Raw genomic sequence first — 25284 nt, 5'->3', positions numbered from 1 at the left:
GGTCGGTGCACTTCTCTTCCTCTTAGGCCCTTTCCCACCCCCCTTCTCTTCCTCCGCTTCCTCGTCTTAAACCTCCCCTCCTCGCATCTTCCGTCGGAGTTCGCGCGCATGACCCAGAGTTGGCTAAATGCAACGGGAGTTGTGCAAAAAAAAAAATGAAATAAATAGCCGCCCATAGGCAAAACCAAAGCCTTTTTGGGGAACCGCCTGTGTCCTAAAGTTCTCTGCTTAAACTGGGGTTCCAAAGTGATGTAGGTGGTTGGGACTCACTCCGCTTCCTATTTTTGAGGATGCTTTTACATTTCTTTTGCAATTGCTCGCCTGCTGTAGCAACTGGAAATGTGGCCCCTGAAGAAATGAACAGTTTGGAAATGAATGTTTTGGTTTGAGGTCTTCAGCTGTTGACTTAAGACCAGGACTCGCCTTTAAACCCAACCTTCAAAATGCAGCCAGTTTATAATCTCATTTATTTATTCTGCTATATGGGTGACTGCTCCCCTTTTCTTCTGTAATTGTGCTGTTTCTTTCTCTTAAAGCCCAAGCATAAAACAAAGATTATATTAACAGTGTGACAAACCTTAGAGCTGGGCAAGTAAAAATGTGAAGATGCCATCCTGAGTCAGATGCTGATATGTCTTTTCCAAGTATTTTCTACTCTGGTAGCAGCTTTCAAAGCTCTTGTATGTGGGGTGTGTGTGTGTTCCCAGCTGTCTGAGATGCCAGGGATTCATCCTTCCATGAACCTAAATACCATCTTTGAGTAGTGGAGCTTTGCATTGTTTTTACTGAATTATTTCATGTTACATACAACCTACATGAAAATAAGGTGTAAGCCAACTCAAACATGCAAACATCTGACTGCACGTAGGAAGTGTGTGTTCAACAGCCCCAAATAGGAAGTGCTGGTCTCTTTTTGCAAATGCTTATTGCTCATTTGATGAGCATGGCGAACAGAAGTGAACAAGGAAGTCTGGTGCCTAATGAGAAGTTCTAGATGACAAAACTCTTAAGATCCTTGATTAACCATGACCATAGAGCAGAATTGAAACAAGGATGAATATGCTTAGAGACTAATACTTCAAGAATAACCTGTCATTTATTAGTCAAAGATGGCTGAACTGTTAACATAATGCTCCCAAAGTGTTGTTAGGTTTTGGTCGCAGTACTGACTGAAAATATAGATCACTATCTTTATGTTCTATAAAGAAAGCTGTCACCACAAAAAGCAGAATAGCATGTTGATCTGTGGAAATAAAATTAAAGAAAGATAGATAAATATGCTCTCACTTTCTTAGGCTGTTTTGGATTAAACAGAGTTCTGTGAATTTCATCACAGGGTTCATAAGCAGTACATTCCGGAATGATGTCTTAATACAATATTTGGTTTTTAAATGTCTTTCTGGGTTGAGGAATTTGAGGAAGTTAGACCAGATCATTCAGAGAACAAATGACTCCTCACACCCCACAGGCCTAGAAAGGCATGCGTGTTGCCTGTCAGTTTTTAAAAGTAAAACTCTTGTTGTTTATAACATAACGTGTGCAATTTTATCTTTTCTCACAGTTATGATGTTGCTGGTAGAAATGGATTGTTGTTAAAGAAGTACATTTTACTTCATTTAATTGTGATGTCTCCTAGGCTGGGTCCACATGTGTATTCAATGTGATAATGTCAGTGGCCTTATCATAACTTCCCCCACTCTCCCAAGGCTCATGCTTATTCAAACAGTAATGCCTGATAACATGCTTTGTGGTTGCTTTTCGGTTGTATGTGTTGGGCTGTAATCATTTAGCATTAGGAAAAGAGTCTCTCTCCCCCCTCACCCAAATGTTGCCTTCTTCCCTCTCCAACATAGTCCCAAAGAGATTAGAAACTCCTGTTTCCATTTTTTAACTGCCATTCAGTGTTATGTCTGAACCCTAAACTTTGGCTAATTTTAACTATGGTTTGTGAAAACAAGCCATATTCTTGAACTGTGGTTTGAAGTTTACTTGTTCCCACTAATCATTACAGTGGTACCTCGGTTTATGAACAGTCCTGTTTACGAACTATTCCGGTTTGCGAACTTTATCTTGGTCTACAGACGGAAGCCGAACTGTGGAAGGGCACTGGTGGCGGGAAGTCTCATTAGGAAAAGTGCACCTCGGTTTAAGAACGGACTTCAGGAATGGATTAAGTTCGTAAACCGAGGTACCACTGTATTACACATTGGTTTAGCCAGAAGTTTGAGAAGCAGTCCTCAGAATGTAGCTAAAAGATGGCACAAGACAAAACAGCAAGCTGTGATTAATCTAAAACAAGAGGGAAAGCCTCTGAAGTTGTCCTCGTAGCTCCACCAGAAAGGGGACCATGCAGATCTGGGGAAAACAAGGCACATTCTCATAAACTATGAAACGGTGAAATCTGCTATGATTAAATGGGCACAAGATGTTGGACATAACATTATATGTTTGCTGACTGGGAACAGTTGTGGACCACAGGTATGAAATTTACGGCATGTAATGCCCTAAGAGAGAATATTATAAAAATGATATACAGGTGGTACATGACACCAGTCAAGCTTGCAAAAATCTATCACTTGCCCGATAATAAATGTTGGAAATGTAAAGAAACCGAAGGTACATTCTTTCACCTTTGGTGGACGTGCCCAAGGATTAAGGCTTTCTGGGAGATGATATATAATGAAATGAAAAAGGTATTTAAATATACCTTCTTGAAGAAACCAGAGGCCTTTCTCCTGGGCATGGTCAGCCAATTGGTGCCAAAGAAGGATAGAACTTTCTTTATGTATGCCACAACAGCAGCAAGAATACTTATTGCAAAGTATTGGAAGACACAAGACCTACCCACCTTGGAAGACTGGCAGATGAAGGTGATGGACTATATGGAACTGGCAGAAATGACTGGCAGAATCCGAGACCAGGGAGAAGAGTCGGTGGAAGAAGATTGGAAAAAGTTTAAAGACTATTTACAGAAATATTGTAAAATTAATGAATGTTAGAATGATGTTGGATAGAAACTAAGTGGTTTATAGCTGTAATGTTATAAGGGAATATGAGAAAATGGACTATTAATAGGTAAAAATCCAATGTTACAATATTTTAAGATTGAAGACTAGGATAAACAAAGAGGGGAGGGATTTGCTGAACTAACAAACTGAACTGGAATACAGAAAAGGGAGGCGTTAGGAGGTCCGGGAAATAAGCAAATGAAAGATAAGTCATTGAAAGATTGAATTGTTTTTAACTATTTTTATTTTGTATTTTTCTTTTTTCTTTTTTATTCTGTAACATTTTGAAAATCTTAATAAATATCTTTTTAAAAAACCATAAACTATGGTTTATGGTTGCATCTGGGCCAGCTCTATGCTTCTCCTTTGGACACAAGTATGATAATAAAGGAGATACTAACATTTTGGCTAAGAGGCCAGTTACAATTTGGGATTTTTGTCTTGTCGTTTCAGCACAGGCTATAAGTGAACTGTCTCAGGTTAAGAAAACCCCACAGGGCAGCTTACAGAAGTATCTGGTTCATGCAGGCATGCAATTGCTTTTTTCTTTTTTGGATGGCCCATTTACATGATGAGCAAGAGAGGCTGTTTCCTTTGTTTTGTGGTGTAGAGAGCACTTTTACCCCTTTCTAATTTCCACTTCCTACACGTTAGGCTTCTGCTGATGGTAATATGTAGGTTTCCTTTATTCTTAACTAGAACTTTTTTGTGGAGACCAAATTAAAGAAATCCACACTGAAAATTTACTCTTGTACCAATATAGGTTGCTAATAACATAACTGAAATAGTGAGTATCGTTGGTACAGTTAATCAACTTGCTGCTTCTGGCTTCATTTTTATATGTGCGTTTCCAAGTTCAGATGTTGCTAATGGGTTATAATGATTAAATGGAAGTGCAACCACTTTAAGTAGGGTTCAGTTTTTTACAGCAAAGTTGGTTGTTCCATGAAGGTGGTGTGTATGAATGGGAGAGAGTGGCTTACTTGTGTGCAGTATTTAAAAACTTAAAAACTGTGTCTGTCTATTAAAGTTGCTAATATGGTTGTTCGCTTAAAAAGTTGGCTTTCGAAGTTAGTACAGTGGTGCCTCGCAAGACGAAAATCATTCGTTCCGCGAGTCTTTTCGTCTTGCGATGTTTTTCGTCTTGCGAAGCACGGTCCGTCGCAACTGCGCCTCTTCAAGCGGCTTTAAAAAAAAAGCGCAAGACGTTTTCGTCTTGCGAAGCGAGCCCATAGGGAAATTCGTCTAGCGAAGCAACGCAAAACCAAAAAACCCTTTCGTCTAGCGAGTTTTTCGTCTTGCAAGGCATTCGTCTTGCGGGGCACCACTGTATGTCACTTCCTTCTCTCTTCTTACTTACGTCTCCGTATTCCACCAGTATTTTAACCAAGTTAATAACCAACCCTACTTCTAAGATTGTGCCTTAGCATGAAACTGGCTTCTAAACTTGGATTAGTACTTGCCTGGGATATTAGTACACAATGTACAAATACATTTTTCGTCAGTATTAACTAGAAATCATGACCTAGGCATATTTGTTGACATCTGTTTCAAACAAGAGCAGGTTCTGTGGTCTTAATGCTTATCGCTGAAGCTAGTTCTGGTATTTCACCATTTCCTGGGTTGAAATCTTAGTCATGTTTCTTCATTTTAGAAAGTCATTGTGTATTTCACATATGTGCTTTTCTATTTATGTATTCAGAACATAATACAGAAAGGTGTTTGTTTTGGGTTTTCAGAAACATGTGGACTTCTCAGGACTCACTACTACTAATTTTGCACTTTTGGTAAAAGGCCGTCTCTGAAATGTGAAACTCACATTTTCTTTCTGTTTGATTAAAAAAATGTATCTGTTGTAGGTCCCCATGTGTGTTTAGCACTTCTAATATATAGCTCCATTCTTTACTTATAAGTAACTTTTATTAATAAACGTAGAACATCTTCTGAAAGTGAACAATAAACATTTCAGCATGTTCCTATTTTTAAAAATTAAAAAAACTTTTTAAAAAAGCATTGTTCTCTGAAAGGTGCAATGCAACAGAAAATATGGGCGATTATGAGAGAAAATGGATTGTGTGTGCATTACCCCTTGTGCTTATATAGGCTCCTTAAAAAGCCACTGCAACAACACTGATTCAGTGGTGCTATAGGGCTGGTATCACTTCCAAAGCCTTTGTGGCTCAAAGCTTTGAATGCCTCTCTTCTCCTTTCTCTTAAAGTTCTTTGCATTGTTTTTTGTACCATGTAGGCCAATGTGCCTTCCAGATGTTGTTGGACTCCCAGCTTGATCCTGTCCATTGGCTATGTTGGCTGGGTTGATGGCATTTGGAGTCTAATAACATCTGGAGGGCATTGCATTGGCTACCCTTGATATAGGGGCTTTCCCTCAGTATGGGTAGAAGAGTGCTATTTGCGCTGTTAAAGAATTATGATGACTGATAAGGCTGATTGAACACTGTCTCCTACATGTATGAAAGCCTCCTCTGATATTTGCATAGTATAACTGAAATTTTCTTTCCTTTGCCACAGGCAGCTAAGGAAATTAGATGAAGATAGTCTGACAAAACAACCCGAAGAAGTGTTCGATGTGCTAGAAAAACTCGGAGAAGGGTAAGTGCAGGTAACAAAAAGTGCAAGTAATGCACTGAGACATGCAGGTGCTGGTTCTTATGTGTGCCACAAGCTTCAAAACAACTTGTTGTTCATTGTACTGCTTATACGAATCAAGAAGTGACAGTGTTCTGTAGATGGCTTATTCAGTGGTTACTATGTGTAATGTTTATTAATTTTAAAATTGGCATTTAAAGGCCCACCTGTCTCTTGCCATAATGCTTTATACATTGTATATTCACCTGCATCCTGTAAATCCTTCAAGTGATTGCCAGTGGTTATGTACCCATCACAACCCTTGATTGTTGAACAACTTAGCAAGGCTGGTACCATATTAATCTTTATGCAAGTTCTTAATGCAGTGTTGAGTGCTTGAGTGTGTGTGTGGGGGGGCACTTTAGCCTAAGATTCAGTGTCTTTCCTTTCTGTATCACCTCTTATGGTGTTCAAAGCCTGTATTTCTTGTTACAGGTCCTATGGCAGCGTTTTCAAAGCTATCCATAAAGAAACGGGCCAGGTTGTTGCAATTAAGCAAGTTCCTGTTGAATCTGACTTGCAGGAGATCATTAAAGAGATATCCATAATGCAACAATGTGATAGGTAAGTGCAACTGGTCCGTATTTTCACTCACCGGTGGTGAGAGTCGCTCCTATCTATCATGAGTGCCCTCAGACTTCCAGCAAAAACAGCATGCAGGAAATACATTTTACATGGTAGAGTGAGAAAAGAGGAGTGCAGTACAGCCTTAATGTGGTTTAAATAAATCTATCAAAAGCTTTACTTGGAAAATGTTTCTATTGAAATACTTGTATTTTTAAGACACGACAGCTCAAGAGCAGATGCCTCTTGCATTAAATTTAAAACTAATGGCCCTGAAAACTATTATCATACTCATTCTTTGCTGTTGAAAAGATCCACCCTCACGTCAGTGCCTCTGGGGTCATTTTAAAGGATTATTGAGAATATATGGAGCATGCTCTTGAAATATGCCATATGACTATAAAGTAGTATGTGCTATATAGAAAGTAATATAAATATAAATGATAAAATGTGCTGCATATTAAGTAAAATGTCACTCCACTGTAAGAGACATATGGTTCTGAAAACCAGTTGCTGGGAATCACAAGTGGAAAGATTGCTATTTCACTCAGTTTCTGCTTGTGAGCTTCTCATACGTATCTGGTTGGTTGCTGTGAGAATAGGATGCTGGACTAGATGGGCAAGTGACTTGATGCCATAGGGATTTCCTTACATTTCATGCTGGTACAGTAGAACATTGCAGAGTTTGGCTGTTACCCCTAACTAATGACTGTTACCATTGTTATGGTAATGTCTCTCATATAATCGTTATCTCTGGCAATGTCGGGTACTGCTTCAAACAAAGGATATAGCTCTTCTTGCATTATTTTATTTACTTTTTAGTAGAGTATTGCCCATTAAGTTATTGGGCAGCCACTGCAGACCAAATAAATCAAGCTCTTTCACTCTATCCAGTTAAATATCACTATGCACACTTTCGGCAGATGAATGAAAAGATTTCCTTTTTCCAAGTTTGTGCTCTTAATAGGACCCCACAATATTGTACTAAGCCTGATTTTCATTTTTGTAAATGCAAAATGTGTACTTCAGTGACACATCTTAATTTTTATTAGTCCTCATGTAGTCAAATACTATGGCAGCTATTTTAAGAACACGGACCTCTGGATTGTCATGGAATATTGCGGTGCCGGATCTGTGTCTGATATTATTCGACTGCGAAATAAAACGGTAGGTGTTCTTCAGCATCTTCATAAATGTGTGATGTTCTGCAGACAAAAGCATCAAGTGGTAATAGGACATTTTAATGTCTAGTGTTGAACTTGGCATTTTTTCTTTTATACTTTTGGTGCCTATTCAGGATGTTCCTCTTTTGAAGCAAGCTTTCTAAGTAGAGGTTTTTATCTCAGCTGGTATCTGTTGGATTTGAATTGATTATATATATGGTGATGGTTGGTGTGTGTGTACACAAATGATTTAGCTGTTTTTATATACACATTTGTCTTGTGTATATGCTGTGTTGTAAATTGCTTTGGGATGAGGTGCATCAGGAATGTTCTCGATATATGAAATGAAATTAAGTAAATAGCATTGTATTTAAATCCTTTTGGTAATTAGCTTGATGTTTTCTTTGAGTGTCATAAGATGTTAAAGTACATAGTGTATTCCTTCTCCTTGTTCCTATTGAGATGGTAACAGCAGCCTGAGTCCATGGCCTCTCTACTGCCTCTTTCATGCCCCCAGGGTGTATACACCTTCTCAAGAAAGCATTGCCTTTGCAGTTTTATTTGGCTGTGTGTATGCATGGTGGCTCTTGATTGTATTAGGAGGCAGCAGGATATGTCAGTTCTTAGTTCATCATCCAAACCTTTTATTGGCATCACATACAACATCCAAACAAATCAGTACAGAATTACTACTTCCCCAGTGGCACAAAACATTTGCTAAAAGAAAGGAGGCAGAGCAGTCTACAGTTCTTAGTTACTTTACAGCAGGAAAGAAGAACCTGCGATCCTCCAGGTGTTGTCAGACTCCCAAATCCCACTTTCTCGCTGTCCATTTTGTGTAGCAAACAATAATGATGGAGTTTTGATGAGATCATCATAAGTGTACAGGGAGTGTCGATAGGGGCCTACAAAATGCAGTTTGGTGTGTGTGTGTATATATATGAATGATAATTATTGTATATTTATTATCAGTTTGACAAGGAAAGGGACAAGTTTTAGATACCAGTTCTCTCACTGAGTCCCAAATTACTTTGCATAAATAATAGTTGGAGTAGTAAGGTGGGTGGCACATTTGTATATTTATAATGGACACTGGCAGTCTCTCTTAGCAATAGTTAGTTGCTGGTATCGGTTAATGTAGTTCATTTCTTCCTTCAGTTGATGGAAGATGAAATCGCTACAATAATACAATCAACACTCAAAGGGCTGGAATACCTCCATTTCATGAGGAAAATACACCGTGACATCAAAGCTGGCAATATACTACTCAATACAGAAGGGCATGCTAAACTTGCGGATTTTGGGGTAGCAGGCCAACTCACAGTGAGTAATAAAAGTTGTCTATACATGTTTTACCACCTGTGTTTCAGTATATCTCGTTTCTTTGAGCTGGTGCACGTTAGCTGGCAGCCCCCACCACATACGCCTTGAGAGGAATAGGCTGAGCTACTACTTGAATGGTCTGTTTTGAAGCTGCTGCTGCTACTATTGTTTACACAGATGCTGTGACTTATTCAGCCCTCGCAAGATGCTGGTCCTCCTTCAGTCGGCATGTTTTGCTCTGTGATCCTGAGGGACTTGCATGGGGGCCATCAGCTAATATGGTGTAGCCATGGTGAAACTTACATTCTGTAATGTAGAAGTAACGTCTATTTTTCATTAAACATAATAGCTATGTTGGGGATTAGATTTCATTTGATTGTTACTGTTCTAACACATTTTAGATATGGAGAGCATGTTCTCTGGATAACCTTTCCGACAGTTGTTTCCAATCTGATGCCCGCCAGATATTGTGGACTACAAACTCCCCTCAGCCTTAGCCAACACAGACTGATGGGAGTTGTAATACAAAAGGTCTGAAGGGCATCAGATTAGTAAAGGCTGTTTCATTAAGTTTGTTTTTTTTTAATTACTGCACTTCATTTTATGACTAGGTTCCCTTTCTTTTGTTAGGACACCATGGCAAAAAGGAACACTGTGATAGGAACTCCTTTTTGGATGGCACCTGAAGTGATTCAAGAAATCGGATACAATTGTCTAGCAGACATCTGGTCTCTGGGCATTACTGCCATTGAAATGGCAGAAGGAAAACCACCATATGCCGATATTCACCCGATGAGGGTAAGCGTTGGGTAACCGAACTTAACTGTGCAATCTCAACCATGTCTACCCACAAGTCCTGTTTTAATTCAATGGACATGTGAGAATCCAAATTCTTAGATATGCCATTGCATGATATTATGAGTGTCCTGTCATGTGTTGAGGGGGTGGGGCAGCAGGGTTGCACATTGCTACTTTTGCATTCAACAGGTGTTGTGAGGGGCCCTACATGGAGGATGTGAACATCAGTGGGGGAGGGCCTAGCCCATGTGGCCCTGTAACCATGTCACACATTATTTTAATGTATAGAGGAGGTTGTCTCAACACATCAACTGTTTGACCTTGCAGCACCAAACTAGCCTGTGCTCTTAACATCAGTTTAACAATGGGTGAAGGGAAACTCCCCAAAGGAAAGGATTGTATAGTGATCTTGTATCAACAGATTGCCTAACCAGATGCCAGCTTGCACAAACCTGTCTTTCCTTCAACCCCCCCCCCCCGAAAAAGCCTCTGCTCAGAGTCCGGGAGGAACTTCTGAACATTGCAGGTTTTGTCATACAGGAGCCTGCAGTTGGGGGTGAGAGGGTTGCCTGAAATTGGATGGAAGAACCTTACATAAGTGGAGCTCCACCAGTGCAAGATCTCCTGCTTGATTTCAACTGATCCCTCCTTCCCACTGCAACTCTATACAACAGTGTTCAGTAAGCTTCACATAGAGACACTCACACACACTTCATGCCTTCTGAGACAGCATGGGTACATTGATTTTTTATACACTGGGATTGCTGAAGAATGGAGGCTTTTAACTGCCCCCATCCCAATACAACCAAAGTCACTAAGCTGATAAGTCTTTTCCCTGCCACCCAACTGATGGCTAATCAGCTGAGCAGTTGAGGAAAGTGGACAGGGCTTCCTGGGGTTTAGGGGACTGCAAGGAAAGTTGCCAAAGGCTGTATGTAGTCCGGTTGTTCCATGAGAACAGCAGCATTTTGATTCTGAACCCAGCTTATGCAGAGTACAGTTTGAATACAATTGCAGTTAGCAGGCTTGAAAGATATGCTCTTATCCTCTGAATATAAAAAGCATATAAGAAACACTGGTAGGTCCTCTGAGGTAGAGAATTATGATGGATGTGGGCACTTCTCAGGGTTCCAGTTTCTGGCTTGGGGTCATCATTAGCCATCCCCTGTGCAACACCGTCGAGAGCTTTGGTCCTTCAGACCCTTGCAAAATCTTTCTCAGTGTGGTCATTGCTTGATTTATACTTTTTTTTAAAAAATAAGGTAAACAGCAGGTAGAAAAAATATATACTTTGTTTGCAGGCAATTTTCATGATTCCAACAAATCCACCTCCAACATTCCGGAAGCCGGAAGTCTGGTCAGACGAATTCACAGACTTTGTAAAGCAGTGTCTTGTGAAGTGTCCAGAAAAAAGAGCCACTGCCACGCAGCTGCTTCAGGTCAGCATCTGTTGGAATCTAAAGCAATAAATAAAATTATTTGTCTGTTGGAGAAATAGACAGGCAGTTTTCCGGTCTGTCCCCAGTTCCCCCCTCCATTGTAGCAGTTTTGTTGCTGATCCTCTTGTGCTTCTACGTTTTAGATAGTAGAGTTGGATTGCAGTGCTTAAAGAATAAAGTATGTTGCTGCGACGCAGGTGGCGCTGTGGGTAAAACCTCAGCGCCTAGGACTTGCCGATCGCATGGTCGGCGGTTCGAATCCCCGCAGCAGGGTGAGCTCCCGTCGTTCGGTCCCAGCTCCTGCCCACCTAGCAGTTCGAAAGCACCCTTAAGTGCAAGTAGATAAATAGGTACCGCTTTATAGCGGGAAGGTAAACTGTGTTCCGTGTGCTGCTCTGGTGCCGGTTCGCCAGAGCAGCTTCGTCACGCTTTTCACGTGACCCGGAAGTGTCCTTGGACAGCGCTGGCTCCCAGCCTCTAGAGTGAGATGAGCGCACAACCCTAGAGTCTGTCAAGACTGGCCCGTACGGGCAGGGGTACCTTTACCATACTTTACTATGTTCCTGCCTGGTGGGGGTTATCAGTAGGCAAAGTGAACACTGATCAGGAATGCTTTGGGTATAGGATACTGTTTCTTGGGCAGGGGATTGGATTATATTTGATTCCTTATACCTCTGTGCTTGGTGATTGTGTAGCTGCTTTGTAAATATCAGGTCCTATGCATATTTACTCAGAAGCAACTCAGTTCATTGAGGCTTGCTCCCAAATTAACATTCAGGAAATTCCTATTTCCATAGTCAGGGGAGGCTTTGTGGAATCTTCTACATCTTAGCTGTCTGAACAATATGTACAGTTGCTGATAAAAAATGTGTATAGAGCAGAACTAACATGCATACTTTCATATTCATATTAATTACTACTTTCCACCCATTTGCAGAATTAGGCAGATCATTTGGCATTAGTAGTCCTTTTTGTGTCCTAAGCTATTGAAGTATTTAAACATAACATAGTAGAAATGTGTTTGCCTTGCAGATTGCATTGTTTGGGCAGGGCTGCCATGCTTGAATAAACTTGCATTACAAAATCAACAGAATTAAAGGGATTAACATAGCTCGGGGTTAAGATCTTTTGCTGCTACATGTTGTTCAAAGTTCATCGTTCTTATGTGTCTTCTTTAGCATCCGTTTGTAAAAAATGCCAAAGGAGTTTTCATCCTACGAGACCTGATTAATGAAGCAATGGATATTAAACTGAAAATTCAGGAAGCTCAACAGCGTGAGATGTATCATGATGATGAAGAAAATTCAGTGAGTGCTAAAATTACTTAACCATTGTCCTTCCTGTAGTAGCATTGCTCTGTACTTCTCTATTAGCTGTGTTGGCTGTTCATAATTTCTGTGTCAGATTTTTAAAGTCTGCTTTCTGAAAAAATTATGCCCAAGTCCTTCAGTAGGTCAGTGGCCTTGGAACTAACCACAGCTGGTGAAATATAGTGAGCAAGCAAGGCGACTTTGAATCTTCTTGCTTAAATGGAAAGGAAGGGCTCTTCATCAATAGCAGAGTACATGTTGTGCATGCAGAAGGGTTCCAGGTTCAATACCTGTTATGCTCAAGTTAGCAGAGTTGGGGCTGAACTTTGGCAGGTGGGCGGGGGTCAGGTCTGTCATCTGGTGTCAGAGAGGTCAGGTGATTGACAGGTTGGTTGCCTCTCCTGCCGGTCAGAGTTCAGCTGCACAATCAGCTGATCCAGTCACAACTTTACCCGCCCCATACCTGACATCACACATGACAGTTGGAGTGGGGAAGGTGGGTGTGGTTTTGGGGAAATTGCCTCATGGGCCAAATGGGGGAAACCTTCTAGGTCACATTTGGCATGTGGGACATTTTCTATCCTTGAAATATAAGGATCCTGGATGACAGGGCTAGGAAAGCCCTTCTGCCTAAGACTCTGGAGAGCTACAGAAATGACCTTAAATTGCCCAAGTGGGTCAGAGTGGGACCAGATGTGACCAGAGGAATAAACAGCTTTTTCAAACGGATATCAGAATGCACCAGCAGAAAACCACATTTTCCAAATAAGCCACCCTTTACCTGGTGGTTTCCAGATGCTTTGGGAAATAGCTCTGTAAAAATGCATAAACTGGAAATGCATGTTCTGCAAAAGCAGAGGAGAGACCTTCTGAATTTCTCTCTTGGCTATGGACGAGGAAGAGAGGAAAGTGAGGAACAAACAGCTTGCTGTAGCTTATTCGGGCTTGTTCACATTAGACTATTTTTTTATTACGGAAGTAGTTTATGTATCCCCTTTCGGCGCCCCTAAGGTGGTTCGCAACAATAAAGTTCCATCTTCTTGCAGTATAGAAAAAACAGCAGGACTCTAAAAGCAAAGGAAGTAGAAAACAGCCATCAAGGCTGTTATATACAGCTAAAAGTGTAGTGAAATACAGTTAGACCTCAAATTATGTGGGGGCTACATTCTGGGGATCGTGCCTAAAGCCAAAATCACTTGTAGTCAAAACACATTGGGTTCAATGCTGGGTTGGATTGCCAAAGTCTTTTTTCCTGGACATTTGGGAGCCACTGTTCTAGCTGATACGTGTTGGCAAATTAAAAATATGCATCTGTTTAGAATCTCCGACTTCAAAGTTAAGAGACAGTTTTGAACAAAAATAAGCGTAATATTATGCATAATTATTATTAACACTTCGACCCTGTCCTTCCTCCAAGGAACCTGACACAGCATACAAGCCCACTTTGTGGAAGGATTGCATAAGTTCAGGACTTCATCAAGTAATTTCACAGTTTTGTGTGGTGCTTCCTCTGCCAAAATGCTATCCTCTATTGTAATCAGTATTTTGAAGGGAAACTTAAAATATTTGTTACAGGAAAGTGGAATCTCAGCATTACGATCTGTTGCTAAATTATGTAACATTTGTTTGCACTAATAATTTTACTTCAACTTCTAAAATTTCTGCAATTAACTTTTTTTTTGCAAAGCTTTTAAACATTCCTGTGTTGTTGCTGGTAATGTATAACTTGACTAAATAGCAGATTTCGATCTTCAAAGCTGTCTGTCCAATATTTGCTGTCCTTTGAAAAGAAACTGTTACTAACTGATAACGAACTACAATCAGATATGTAAACTAACATTACACACTCCTTTCAATTCTAATTGCATTGTCTTGGAGAAATACTGATACCTTGCTTAGTCTGATTCAAATTTTTATCTCATGCATCTCTATTTAGGAAGAAGATGAAACTGACGCTAGGACCATGGTGCGGGCACAGGGACAAGAGACTGGTACAATCAGAGCTGCTTGTGGAATGAGTGATGGCATCAACACCATGATAGAATACAATGACACATTAGAGTCACAACTGGGAACAATGGTCATAAATGCTGAAGATGAAGAAGATGAGGGTACAATGAAGAGTAAGTCCATTTTTCATTATAATAAAGTGCAGTCTTTTAAGCTTTAAAGCAGGGGCAGCCAATGTGATACCCATCTCATGCCAGCAGCCACAGGGAACAAATTTTTGAATGGGTGTTTTGGAGAATTTTTCTCAGTTTGGAAACCTTTAGCTGAGATCAGGCTCTTTCACATTTAGATTTTACTCATATTGGGGGTTGTTGTTGATGGCACACACACTCTTCCTCCAGAACTTACAAGGCAGTGGCAAAATGTGGGGCGGTCTCTGGAACATGCACCATCCAAGGTTTCAAGAAGTTATTTCCGGTACAATTGAGGAAGGGAGTTTGTAAGAGGAGTGTTCAGACCCTATTGTGCTCCTGACGACATCATTGGGAGCATCATAGGGTTTCTGAGCTGATGTTAATGAGAAATGGAATGTAAATAGAACGTAGGTGAAGGACTGAGCAGAGAAGCCATAAACCTTCTTGTGGAATGACATAGGTCCAGGTGCTTTATCTCGAAGTGCTTATCGCAAGAAACTGGTGGAAGGAGGGAGAGGGAAGGCTGAAAACCTTGAAGCCATGACATGTGCTTAAGCAGCAGAAGTCAGAAGCTTTCCCAAATATGGATGGGATCATGATTTGTGTATTAGTAGAAATAGGTGCACACCATTTGCCTACTTTCATGGTGGGGCCATCCTGGTTGAGTGACACTGGAGCCTGGATTCTGCTTAGGCTACCGTAGGCATGGGGGAATTTAACCCCAGTATTTCCTGGAGACTAACATTCTTGGAAACTATTTCCTAATTCTTGGGGAAACTGCTTGGCAAACTCTTCTCAGAGTTGAAAAGCAGGGAGCTTGCCCATTACATTTGCCACAGGGGGGAAATGTTCTATTGAAACTAAGGGGACTTTGCAAAGCCATTTGTGACGTGGTGTTAGAGGGGAAAGTGGCATGTCCAAGCCCTTGGGTTGCCTAACCATGTCTTAAATCTCAGGTGATAAATATTCTTCCATACGGGATAAAAAGCTTAAATTGTGATCCACTGTTCTGATGCATTGTGAGTGGCAGGAGGCTGGACAGGATGGAAAAGAGAAAATGGTCTACATCCAGGTGTAGGTTATAGAAAATGAAAGTTCAGCTGTCTATTTTTGTCTCATTGTGGGTCTTCATTCTCCTGAAAAATGCTCCTTTCCACCACTGGAGGGAGCATAACATGAGAAATGAAACTTTCATAGAATTGTACAGTTGGGAGGGACCACGAGGTTATTCAACTGAACAGTGTTCTGCAAAAACCATTTTATTGAGTACATGCAGTATACATTGCAGTCCCTCTCTACCTTCTGTGGTAGTCAGGTCCTGTAAGTAGAAAGCAGATGTTTCCATTTAGCTGTAGTCTCTAAAACCTATGTTAAAGCACACAAATAAGTGCAGTTATGCTGGGGCTGTGGAGCAAAGCGGAGCAGTTGATACCACCAATTTGTGTTTCTTAAATAGCTTTATACTAACAATATTAATAACCTAAGCATGCTGTTTTATAGCCTATACTTAAGCTTAGACCACACATGAAGTGCTAGAATGCTCTTCGCTACTTCAAGCTTTAAATGGTGGGTACTGTGTTTTTAATGTTCACAAATGCCCAGCAAAATTAAGCAAGCAAGCACCCCCCCAAAAAAAAGCAGATAAGAAAGGTTCTAGCCTTTAAATGTACCCTTATGCTTAAAAATAAATCCTGCAAGTAGGTATACTTGCAGGATTTATTTTTAAGCATAAGGGTACATTTAAAATGTATTTCCCTTTCCCCTGCTTGCCATTATTCCATTCTACTACTTTGTGATCCGATCATTTCTTTCCCACAGTCTTATTTTATATAATGTTTGACAAAAGCAAACATTATCAGAAAAACCCCACCCCACCCTCCCATTATATATAAGGGTCTGGTGACTTCTGTTTCAGTGTATCTGAAGAAGTGTGCATGCACATGAAAGCTTATACCTAGAACAAACTTGGTTGGTCTCTAAGGTGCTACTGGACTATTTTTAAATTTTTTATTTTGACTGCGTCAGACCAACACCTACCTGAATCTGAACATTTAAAGTACATATTACAGAGCAAAGGGGGCAGTTAAGTGTTGCAGGGAGGCTCAGGGGCTTCATGGGTGCCAGGGGGAAGCCTCAGGGACACCCATTACATCCATGAATGCCATTTGGGTGACCCTAGACATACAGGATGTCTATCCTATCTCACTTCTAAATGCTGCAGGTAGGTTGGTGTGGGGTTTAGTATGGAGATTAAAATGCTGTCTCTTAGTCTGATTTACTGTTTTAAGCTGCATGTGAGCCAATTGTATTGTGTTGTGAATTTTACTGCAGCGGTTTTAAGTTTGTGTTTAATACCTGAGACCGAAAACTTTGCAAAAAGAAAAGCAACCTATGAAAAAAATGTTCTTGATGGTACATATTGCTAAAGTGCACGACATTGACAACATTTAACCAAAAGAGGGTGCTCTTTCACAGCTTTTAATGGAAAACTTGAGTTGTGAAAAGGTAGGGTGTTCTTCTTCCACCTGAACACTTGTTTTCTCCCTTAGCAATGTTGATCAGGAATATTAAAGACAGATATTTAAGACACTGAGGTCCAGCGCCGACGGTCTTCTGCTGGTCCCCGCATTGTGAGAAGCGAAGTTACAGGGAACCAGGCAGAGGGCCTTCTCGGTAGTGGCGCCCGCCCTGTGGAACATCCTCCCATCAGATGTCACGGAAATAAACAACTATCTGACTTTTAGAAGACACCTGTTTAGGGAAGTTTTTAATATTTGATGCATTATTGTTTTTTAATCTTTTGTTGGAAGCCAACCAGTGGCTGGGGAAACCCAGCCAGATGGGCAGGGTATAAATATAATATATTATTATTATTATTATTATTATTATTATTATTATTATTATTATTACTACAGTACAGTACAGTATCTTCTCATGAGGCCACTTCACACATCTGAGAGTGCCCATAAAATATGTGTGAATTGGACTCCTCTGGAAATGGGTGTATCCTACAGCCACCCATCAGGTAACTTCTTCTGTGGGTTCCTGATGAGCACCCACTTGTTGGCTAACCTGGATTAGCTGCCATGTAGTGTGTGGATTGGCTCTAAGAAATTCAACAGGCAGGTAATTTACCAGGCAGGTAAATGTTCACCATACAGTCACTGTACATGGGTTCACTTAGCTAGCCTATAGGAAATGATGCCGTCGCTTGATATTTTGTAGTCTGCCTCCTGTCGCTTTAAAACAACACCAAGTGGAGATGTTACAAGTCATTGCCCAGCTTTACCAGACATGCAGGAAGGAATGGAACCTGCAGAAACAAAAACATTGCCATGCAGGTAGATCTTGTTCAGTGTTCTGGCCAGTGCGCCAGAGGTGCTATCTTCTAGGATAGGCAATCCGCCCTTGAGTCAGGCAGTCAGCCTTCCATGCCTCTTTAGGGTTTCTTTCTTAGGTTTTCTTGTATAGGCAACCCCTGTTTTAGGCGCGATGGCGCACAGTGCCGAACCCAGATGTGACGTCAGCTCTGTTTTTTCAGGACTCATGCAAGGTCCATCAAAGCCAATCAGAAGTGGTAAGAATACCTGTGTCACTATGTCTGCTGTAATGCCGACATTACATTCTTCCTGGATTCAGAGGTGCAGAGTGGAGCTGGCTCCATTTACGCAGGCTGTTAGAACTACAATTATTGTAATTATTGTACAATTATTATTGTAATTATTATTACAGTGCATGCCTGTGCACACCTGAGACTCCCTCAGTATGTGAAATGCTGGGAGAATAAAAACCTTGTGAGCTGTTACTACGCCAGCAAGGAGTAGTAGTAAGAATGGGAGACAAAGAGCCCACTCATCGACCCACACAGAGTGCAGAAGGACCTATAGGCTAGGGAAATATGGAACTGAGGGAGTAACAGATGGAAGTTGTGATTATGTGCAGAGAAGCAGAGATGTTACTGCTCTGGTGTGCAAAGGGAATGGTTTAACAACGCGAGTTAAAGAGGGCACCATCTTCTCTGAGAAGCATTGCTGTGAATTCTTTAAGCTGGAAATGCTTTGGGTGGAAACCTGAACCTCTTGTATGTAAAGTGTGCTTTGCCACTGAGTTGGTTGTAGCCCTTTCCATCACAACTGTTCCAACAAAACAGTCTGGTGAACGTTCCTTATTAAAATTGCTTTAAAACAGCTTTGGGCTCGTACTCTAGCCTCGCACAGCTTGTTACCTTTGCCGTATTAATTTTTCCTGGTATAATTGTTTCTTGGCAAGGTGACCTGTGCCATATTCAGTCTGCGGAGTCTGTATGTGCTATGCCCCACTAAATTGCTTCAAGTGCTCTGTTTTTCACCTTATTACTCCTACAGTAATGTTCCTTTCACATTCAGTTAAATTGATTTAGCTGTAAAAATTCATCAGCCTTGTGTAACAGTCTTTTGGGGAAATAGTTTTTAATAATCAGTATAACTAAATGGTATTTTAAATGCAATGGAATTGAGGTCATTAATATCATCAAAGTGGTTCATATCTCATGACTGGCATTAACAACTGGTAGGAAGGAATTGGGTGGATCTTAACAATTCTTTTAAAAAAAAAAAATTCAAGTACCATAGAGCAGAATTTTCTGCAACATTTTTTTTTCTTGGAATGCTATGTGAAACACTGGAGTGTAAGTTTTTGAATTCTGCATTCAGAAATGATTCCCCTGTGTCCTATTGCTCCAGTTCATACTTCAGTGTACTGTGGCAAGGATTTTCCTGCAGCAACATTGCATCATTTGTTGGCATACTGTGGCATCTGCTCACAGTAGGGGATTCGCCATGTCTGATCTGTTGGGTAGTCAAGAGATTGGATCGGCCTTTTATGTTCTGATAAAATGATGCAGAAGCGCTCTTGGAAACCTTTTTATTTCTGCCTGCATGAATAGGAGTATCCTAGAGCAACAATTCAGAAAGCCGATAGCACCCCATACCTGAAGGAGTGCCTCCTCCCAAATCAGCCTGCCCGTTTTGTAAAATCATCTGTTGTTGCTTATCTCTGTGTACTTTTTCCATCAAAGTACGAACAACCTCTATAAGGGAGAGGTAATTCTAGGCAGTTATGAAATGCCCTCAGCAGAAGCACCAACACTCCTATCTGTTGGGTACCAAGCAAAAACATATTTTTTTCCCCCAATCAATGGATTTTAGTGTGCGGGAGGGGGCAGAATTATATTGGATTTTCGGGCCTTTATCAGTAAGACTTCTAGATCACACCAAATGTCTACTTTATCTAGTTCAGCATCCTGTTCCCTACAGTGGCTAGCTGGATCCAATTGGGGCATGAAGCCAGAAACCCCTGCCCCCCAATCATAGTTCCCCAGTATCTTATACCCATTGGCACATTACCTTTGAACACAGAGGAGCCCTGTAGCCATTGTGTCTATTGCTCATAGATAGACCCGTTTTTTTGTAATTGTCTTTAATCCCTTTCTAATCTGACAGCCATCACCAAGACTTGGGGCACCTAATGATCTACAGGGAAGTAATTTTGTCTGTCTAGAATCTGCTGCTAACCAATTTCATTGGGATAACCCTAGGCTATTGTATTTGAGAGAGAGAGAGACTGACTGCTGCCCGTCAGTGCAGACAGTGTTGACCTAGAATGGATCGGTGATCTGATTTGGTATAGAGCAGCTTCCTATGCTATATTTAGAAGATATTTTGGCATATTTTAGATAGATGTCTTTGTAAGCTCCCCTGAGCCTTCAAAAGAATCTTGGATACAAATCTAGCTGTCTAAATATAATACATGCCCCATGTTCATCCACTTTTTTGAAAGTCTGTCTTCAGAAGAGTAGAATGTAATTCAGAACAAATCTGTGTTAATGTTTCTGTTTCATTGTGAGGTTGTAAAATATGCTACAGATTAATTGTGCCTCATTTTTAAAAGATGAGAGCTGGCAATCCAGTCTGGTTGCATATCATATTATTATTATTATTATTATTATTAAGAATAAACCAAAGAGAGAGCATAAAGAACTACTGTTACAGCATGTTGAAAGCAGCATAGGGGTAGACATTATCATTGAACTTGTTCCGAAACATTACCCAAAATACATATTTTCCCATAAACTAGCCAGGCTGGTTTGTGTTTATTCTTTCGTAAGAAGTTAGCTTAATCATAGCTACTGTGGTCCAAAGTTTCTCAATCTATTCAGATATAGTAGGAGATATGCTCCACCCGCCCCGCCCCCCCCCCGCCCTTGTTATGTGAATATACTGATACTGGATTCTTCATCTTGTCCCCTGAACCTTGAAGAAACACTTCTGCCATCCAGCATCAAGGATGTGTGTGATTGTAGATCATACCCTTTCACCTAGAAACCATAGCTCTTAATTATGTTTAAGCTAGGGCTGGTTTTGTTTACTCAGTGTTGGAAGAAAGACACATCCTAAGACAGGTGAGGAACCTGTGAAGCTGCAGACTTTGTTGAACCTCAGCTCCAGCCAACATGTCCAATAACCATGGATGACTGGAGTTGTAGTCCAGCAACATTTGAAAGGTCACAGGTTCCCCACACCTGCCTGTCTTTATCCTAAGAGGAACTCACCCACCCAGTTGGTCCAGGGGCTAAAAATAATTTCCATGCTAAATTCTGGACCTGAGGCTCTTTGCAGCATTTCCTCCTGAACTATTGACATAGAAATAAATACCTCTGCATTAGCAGTAGCCTTGAGCACCATGAACTTTGATTTCCAGATAAGATGGGTTTTGTTTGACAGACCAGTGGATCTTTCACTTCCGATTTCATAATTTCAGCTGTAGCTGAAATTTATTATATCTCTGTAATGTGCCCTATATTCTCTCTGCAGATAAATCTAGGTGGGTGGGTTTTTAGTCTTTTGCTCCTGTAATTTCTGAAACAACTTCATCTGGATGCAGCAGATATATTTTGAAGTCTCTCTGTGGGACCCAACGCTTTGCTTCTTTCCACCCTTTTCCCTATCTGTACTTTCGCTCTACATTTCATTACAGAAGCTACTGATGGGAGCCTGACTTACTGAATGACCACAAATTTTATTTGGAAACAGATTGCTTTAACTATCACTGGACTGCATCTTTAGTAGTGGTAACAGATCGCTAGTGAATGTAAAACTATGTATGTGTTGTGAACTTGATAAGATCTTGGAAGCCTTATGCTGGATGTTTTGCTGCTGTTTTACCCAAAGTTTCAGTAGAAAACTTAAGCTAAAATGCTTCAGTTCGGTAAACCTTTCACTGGTCATTTTTCATTTAGAGCAATGGCTCTATTTTCCCTGTAAAATCAAAGATCTGAAACGGAGCGTAATTAAATACAGGAGCCTCAGAAGACATCCGTTAAATGTGTAGTTGGGTTACAGTCACAGGCAAAGTATTATCGACCTGGTATTTTATATAAGGGAGAGCTGAAGGTTGCTTGATAGCAGAAGTCTTTGTTTGTCATTGCATTGGCCCTTAGTACTGTGCATCATTAAACAAGGTAAGCCATTTTAGAAAATAGCCTTATTTGATGTTAGAGCTATGACGATTCACTTGGAAGAATATTCTTACCTAGAAAAAAGTTGCACCGTTTGAGAATAATTAGCGTATAAAGCACTATTGATGTTAGGCATTTGACTCAAGAAGATGAGCATTAATCTGTCCAACCATTCAGCACTTCATTGCTGCTTCACTTCCATTGATGGAGAACATAAATAATTGGGTATAAATGAGACTTTGCTGCCTTGTAGGGGCATGCCTCCTTGTACTGATTATGTAATGGTTTTGCTCTGTGCAAGGGATAGCTTATCTATCATCTTCTGTAAGCATTGTACTGCAAGCATCCTCCTTTATTAGCACAGCCACATCTACCCATAACTGTCAACTTACAGATTTGAAAATAAGAGACCAGCAGCCTCAAAAATAAGGGATCAGCAGCCAAAATTAGGGATTTTTCAGGCACAGGTATGTTCAGCTTCTGAGCCCCTCCGAGCCAAAGGCAGAAAGCCCAGCCAGCAGCCAAACGAAGCCTCAAGGGGTGGTTCCCACAGCACAGCAACCCGATAAAGGGGATGCAGCAAGGAAAACCACCGTCACCTATCCGCTGGGAAGTGCTGAGCAAAGGCGAGTCCCCGGGCAACGTGGTCGATTTGATTGGCACAAGGCATGCAAGTTCCACCCCCCCAGTCGTTCTTTGACCCCTTATTGGGTGAACAACGCAGCCAAGCAACACAGTTGGAGCCTCCCTCCTCCCTGGCCGGCAGGGAGGGAGGGAGAGGAGCGGCTTCCTTTGAAACCTGGGAAAATTAAGGGACTTCATCAGTAAGGGACAGCAGTGGGACACGGCGCTGGGATAAGGGAGTTTCCCGCCAAATAAGGGACGGTTGACAGCTATGTATCTACCAGCCCAGGAGCATAGGAATCTTCCTCATACCAAAACAGACCATTGGTTCACCTAGATCAATAGTGTCTTCACTTGACTATTCAGACAGGGGACATTCCCAGCCCTATCTGGAGGTACTGAGGATTGAACCCGGGACATTCTGCTTGCAAAGCAGGTGCTCTACCTCTGAATTATGGCCCTTGGGAACTAGTTGTTAACTGCTTTTCATGCTGTTCTAGTAAAGCACCCCTTTAAAGCTTTTCGTCTGTCATATGCTTACAGTCTGGCTTAATGATAATTACGTTTCCAAAGGATTTCTCCTCTCCCACCTACTCCCCCAGAACAGAAGACAAATGTGCCAATTTTCCCTATTAATCTATATATGTAATTGGTGGCTGCCAGTCATTTGAACATTTTAGAAAGGGGTGCCATATTTCAACAAAAACATCCATATCGGATACATCGCTTAGTTTCTCAAGGAAAGCAATTGCCCATCCATTCTGTTTCCATTGTATGATGTTGATTTTAGGAAGGCTTTTTTGTCTATAGCTTGTTCCAAACTGCTTCTTCAATTTCTGTTCTTAGCTCCTTTCCCCAATTTTGTTTAATAGTCAAGCATTGTCTTTCAGCTGGCTTTCATGTAAGCTGTGTAGTGCTTTATAGGCCATAACCAGCACTTTAAATTGTGCCCAGAAGCAAACCAGTACAGTGGTACCTCGGTTTACGAACTTAATCCACTCCAGAAGTCCGTTTTTAAACCAAAACCGTTCTTAAACCGAGGCTCGCTTTCCCTAATGAGGCCTCCCGCTGCCGGTACCCTTCCACCATTTGGATTCTGTTCTTAGACTGAGGTAAGGTTCTCAAACCAAGACACTATTTCCGGTTTTTCGGAGTTTGTAAACCAAATCGTTCTTAAACAGGACTGTTCTTCAACCGAGGTACCACTGTATTTGACTTTGTATCATTCCTCTATTTATTGGAGCTTCAATGGTTGGTTGAATTTATTTTTTTGGTTGAATTTATTTGTGGGCCACCATCACAAACCTTTTTGGTAGGGTAGAAATATAGTAAATGAACAAATGAAAATGGTTGTCATTCTAACTCATTGAATACGGAATGTATAACCTTTTAATATGGGTTTTGCATTCTTTAGATCATTTAAAAACTTTTAAAGCTTAATTGGTTACCAGCAATAAAATCAAAAGTTTTCCAAACCACAGAGCCCAGGGCTTGCCGATCAGAAGGTTGGCAGTTCGAATCCCCGCAACGGGGTGAGCTCCCATTGCTTGGTCCCTACTCCTGCCAACCTAGCAGTTCGAAAGCACACAGTGCAACTAGATAATCCTACCTCCGGCAGGAAGGTAAGCGGCATTTCCATGCGCTGCTCTGGTTTGCCAGAAGCGGCTCAGTCATGCTGGCCACATGACCCGGATGCTGTACGCCGGCTCCCTCAGCCAGTAAAGCGAGATGAGCGCCGCAACCCCAGAGTCGTCCGTGACTGGGCCTAATGGTCCCTTTACCTTTACCTTTTAGCTACAGAATACTAGATTCTTAGCAGCTTCAGCAAACAAGAGGAAGAAAAGCTGAATTATTTGATATTAATAATTCACACTTGGCACATTTGGTTCCAAAATATTGAATGTAAGGGAAACCATGCAATCAGCAGCTCTTAACAGCAGTCACACGTTAGTAATCTGGTGTAGGTGGCAGTTTCTAGAACCAAGACAGAATTTTGTTGGAGCTACATATGTTAAGATAAGTGTAGTCAGGCATTGGAATTATGCATAATTCTCAATTAGGTAGAGTATGTGGGTGTCTAGTGTTTTGATAGCTTAATAACTCTCAAGTTCCAATTTGGGTTGCCTTGAATAAGTGACTTCATGTTTTGGCCATTTAAATTAACTTCTGTTAAGTGTATTAAAACAGAAAGCACAGTTCAGATGTCAAGTTTATAGAAGGAAGAATGGCTTGCACTTCTGAGTTGAGCATCAAGGGTCTTTCATGTAGCAAAATAAGATTAGCTGAGACACTGTGATGCTATGTCAGACTAGCAGTTTGAAGGCCACGATACTCATGCCACGTTACAATCTTCCTCTCCCAGTTTGCTCCCACAATGCAACTTGGAAAAGTTGGGTCTAAGGGAAAGTGGCTTTCTTGAAATACAGAAAAAATAGAAATAAGAACTCACTGTCATGAAGAATCTAAGCTGCACCTTAAATCTTGTGCAGTGTACAGTCACTATTCTGTCTTCCCTTGAATTAATTTCCTCTCTCCACCTTCCCACCCTGCAACCCACAATACTGAGTTGTTAACATTAAGCTTTTTAAAAATATTGGCCCCTATAATATCAAATACATCTGCAGTGTTTAGTCTTTTATTTCTGGAGTAAATTCCAGCACCGCATCAGGATTTTGTTTGTTCACTTTAATATCATTGCATCTAATACATGGAATTGTTTCTGGGGTGTTACTTACTGTAAACTTATAATAATGTAATAATCAATCAGTGG

The 25284-nt window shown here is 40.9% G+C and overlaps 2 protein-coding genes across 3 annotated transcripts in view; both read left to right on the top strand.

Moving 5' to 3' along the window:
• Positions 1-25284, top strand: part of PABPC1L (poly(A) binding protein cytoplasmic 1 like) — a 149717-nt gene that overhangs the window by 45993 nt on the left and 78440 nt on the right. The gene's annotated exons all lie outside the window — the stretch shown is intronic.
• Positions 1-25284, top strand: part of STK4 (serine/threonine kinase 4) — a 64363-nt gene that overhangs the window by 3821 nt on the left and 35258 nt on the right. For both annotated transcript variants that reach the window (XM_082226210.1, XM_082226209.1), the window contains exons 2-9: positions 5538-5618; positions 6090-6218; positions 7271-7385; positions 8540-8704; positions 9335-9502; positions 10804-10941; positions 12120-12248; positions 14188-14374. In XM_082226210.1, coding sequence (XP_082082336.1) covers positions 5538-5618; positions 6090-6218; positions 7271-7385; positions 8540-8704; positions 9335-9502; positions 10804-10941; positions 12120-12248; positions 14188-14374 — 1112 coding nt within the window. The remainder of the gene's footprint in view (positions 1-5537; positions 5619-6089; positions 6219-7270; positions 7386-8539; positions 8705-9334; positions 9503-10803; positions 10942-12119; positions 12249-14187; positions 14375-25284) is intronic.

This window comes from Podarcis vaucheri (assembly GCF_965113315.1).
Source record: "Podarcis vaucheri genome assembly, chromosome: 6".
Classification (NCBI taxonomy): Eukaryota; Metazoa; Chordata; class Lepidosauria; order Squamata; family Lacertidae; genus Podarcis; species Podarcis vaucheri.
The sequence above is the reverse complement of the archived record's forward strand: the minus strand, read 5'-3'. Positions and strand labels throughout refer to the sequence as shown.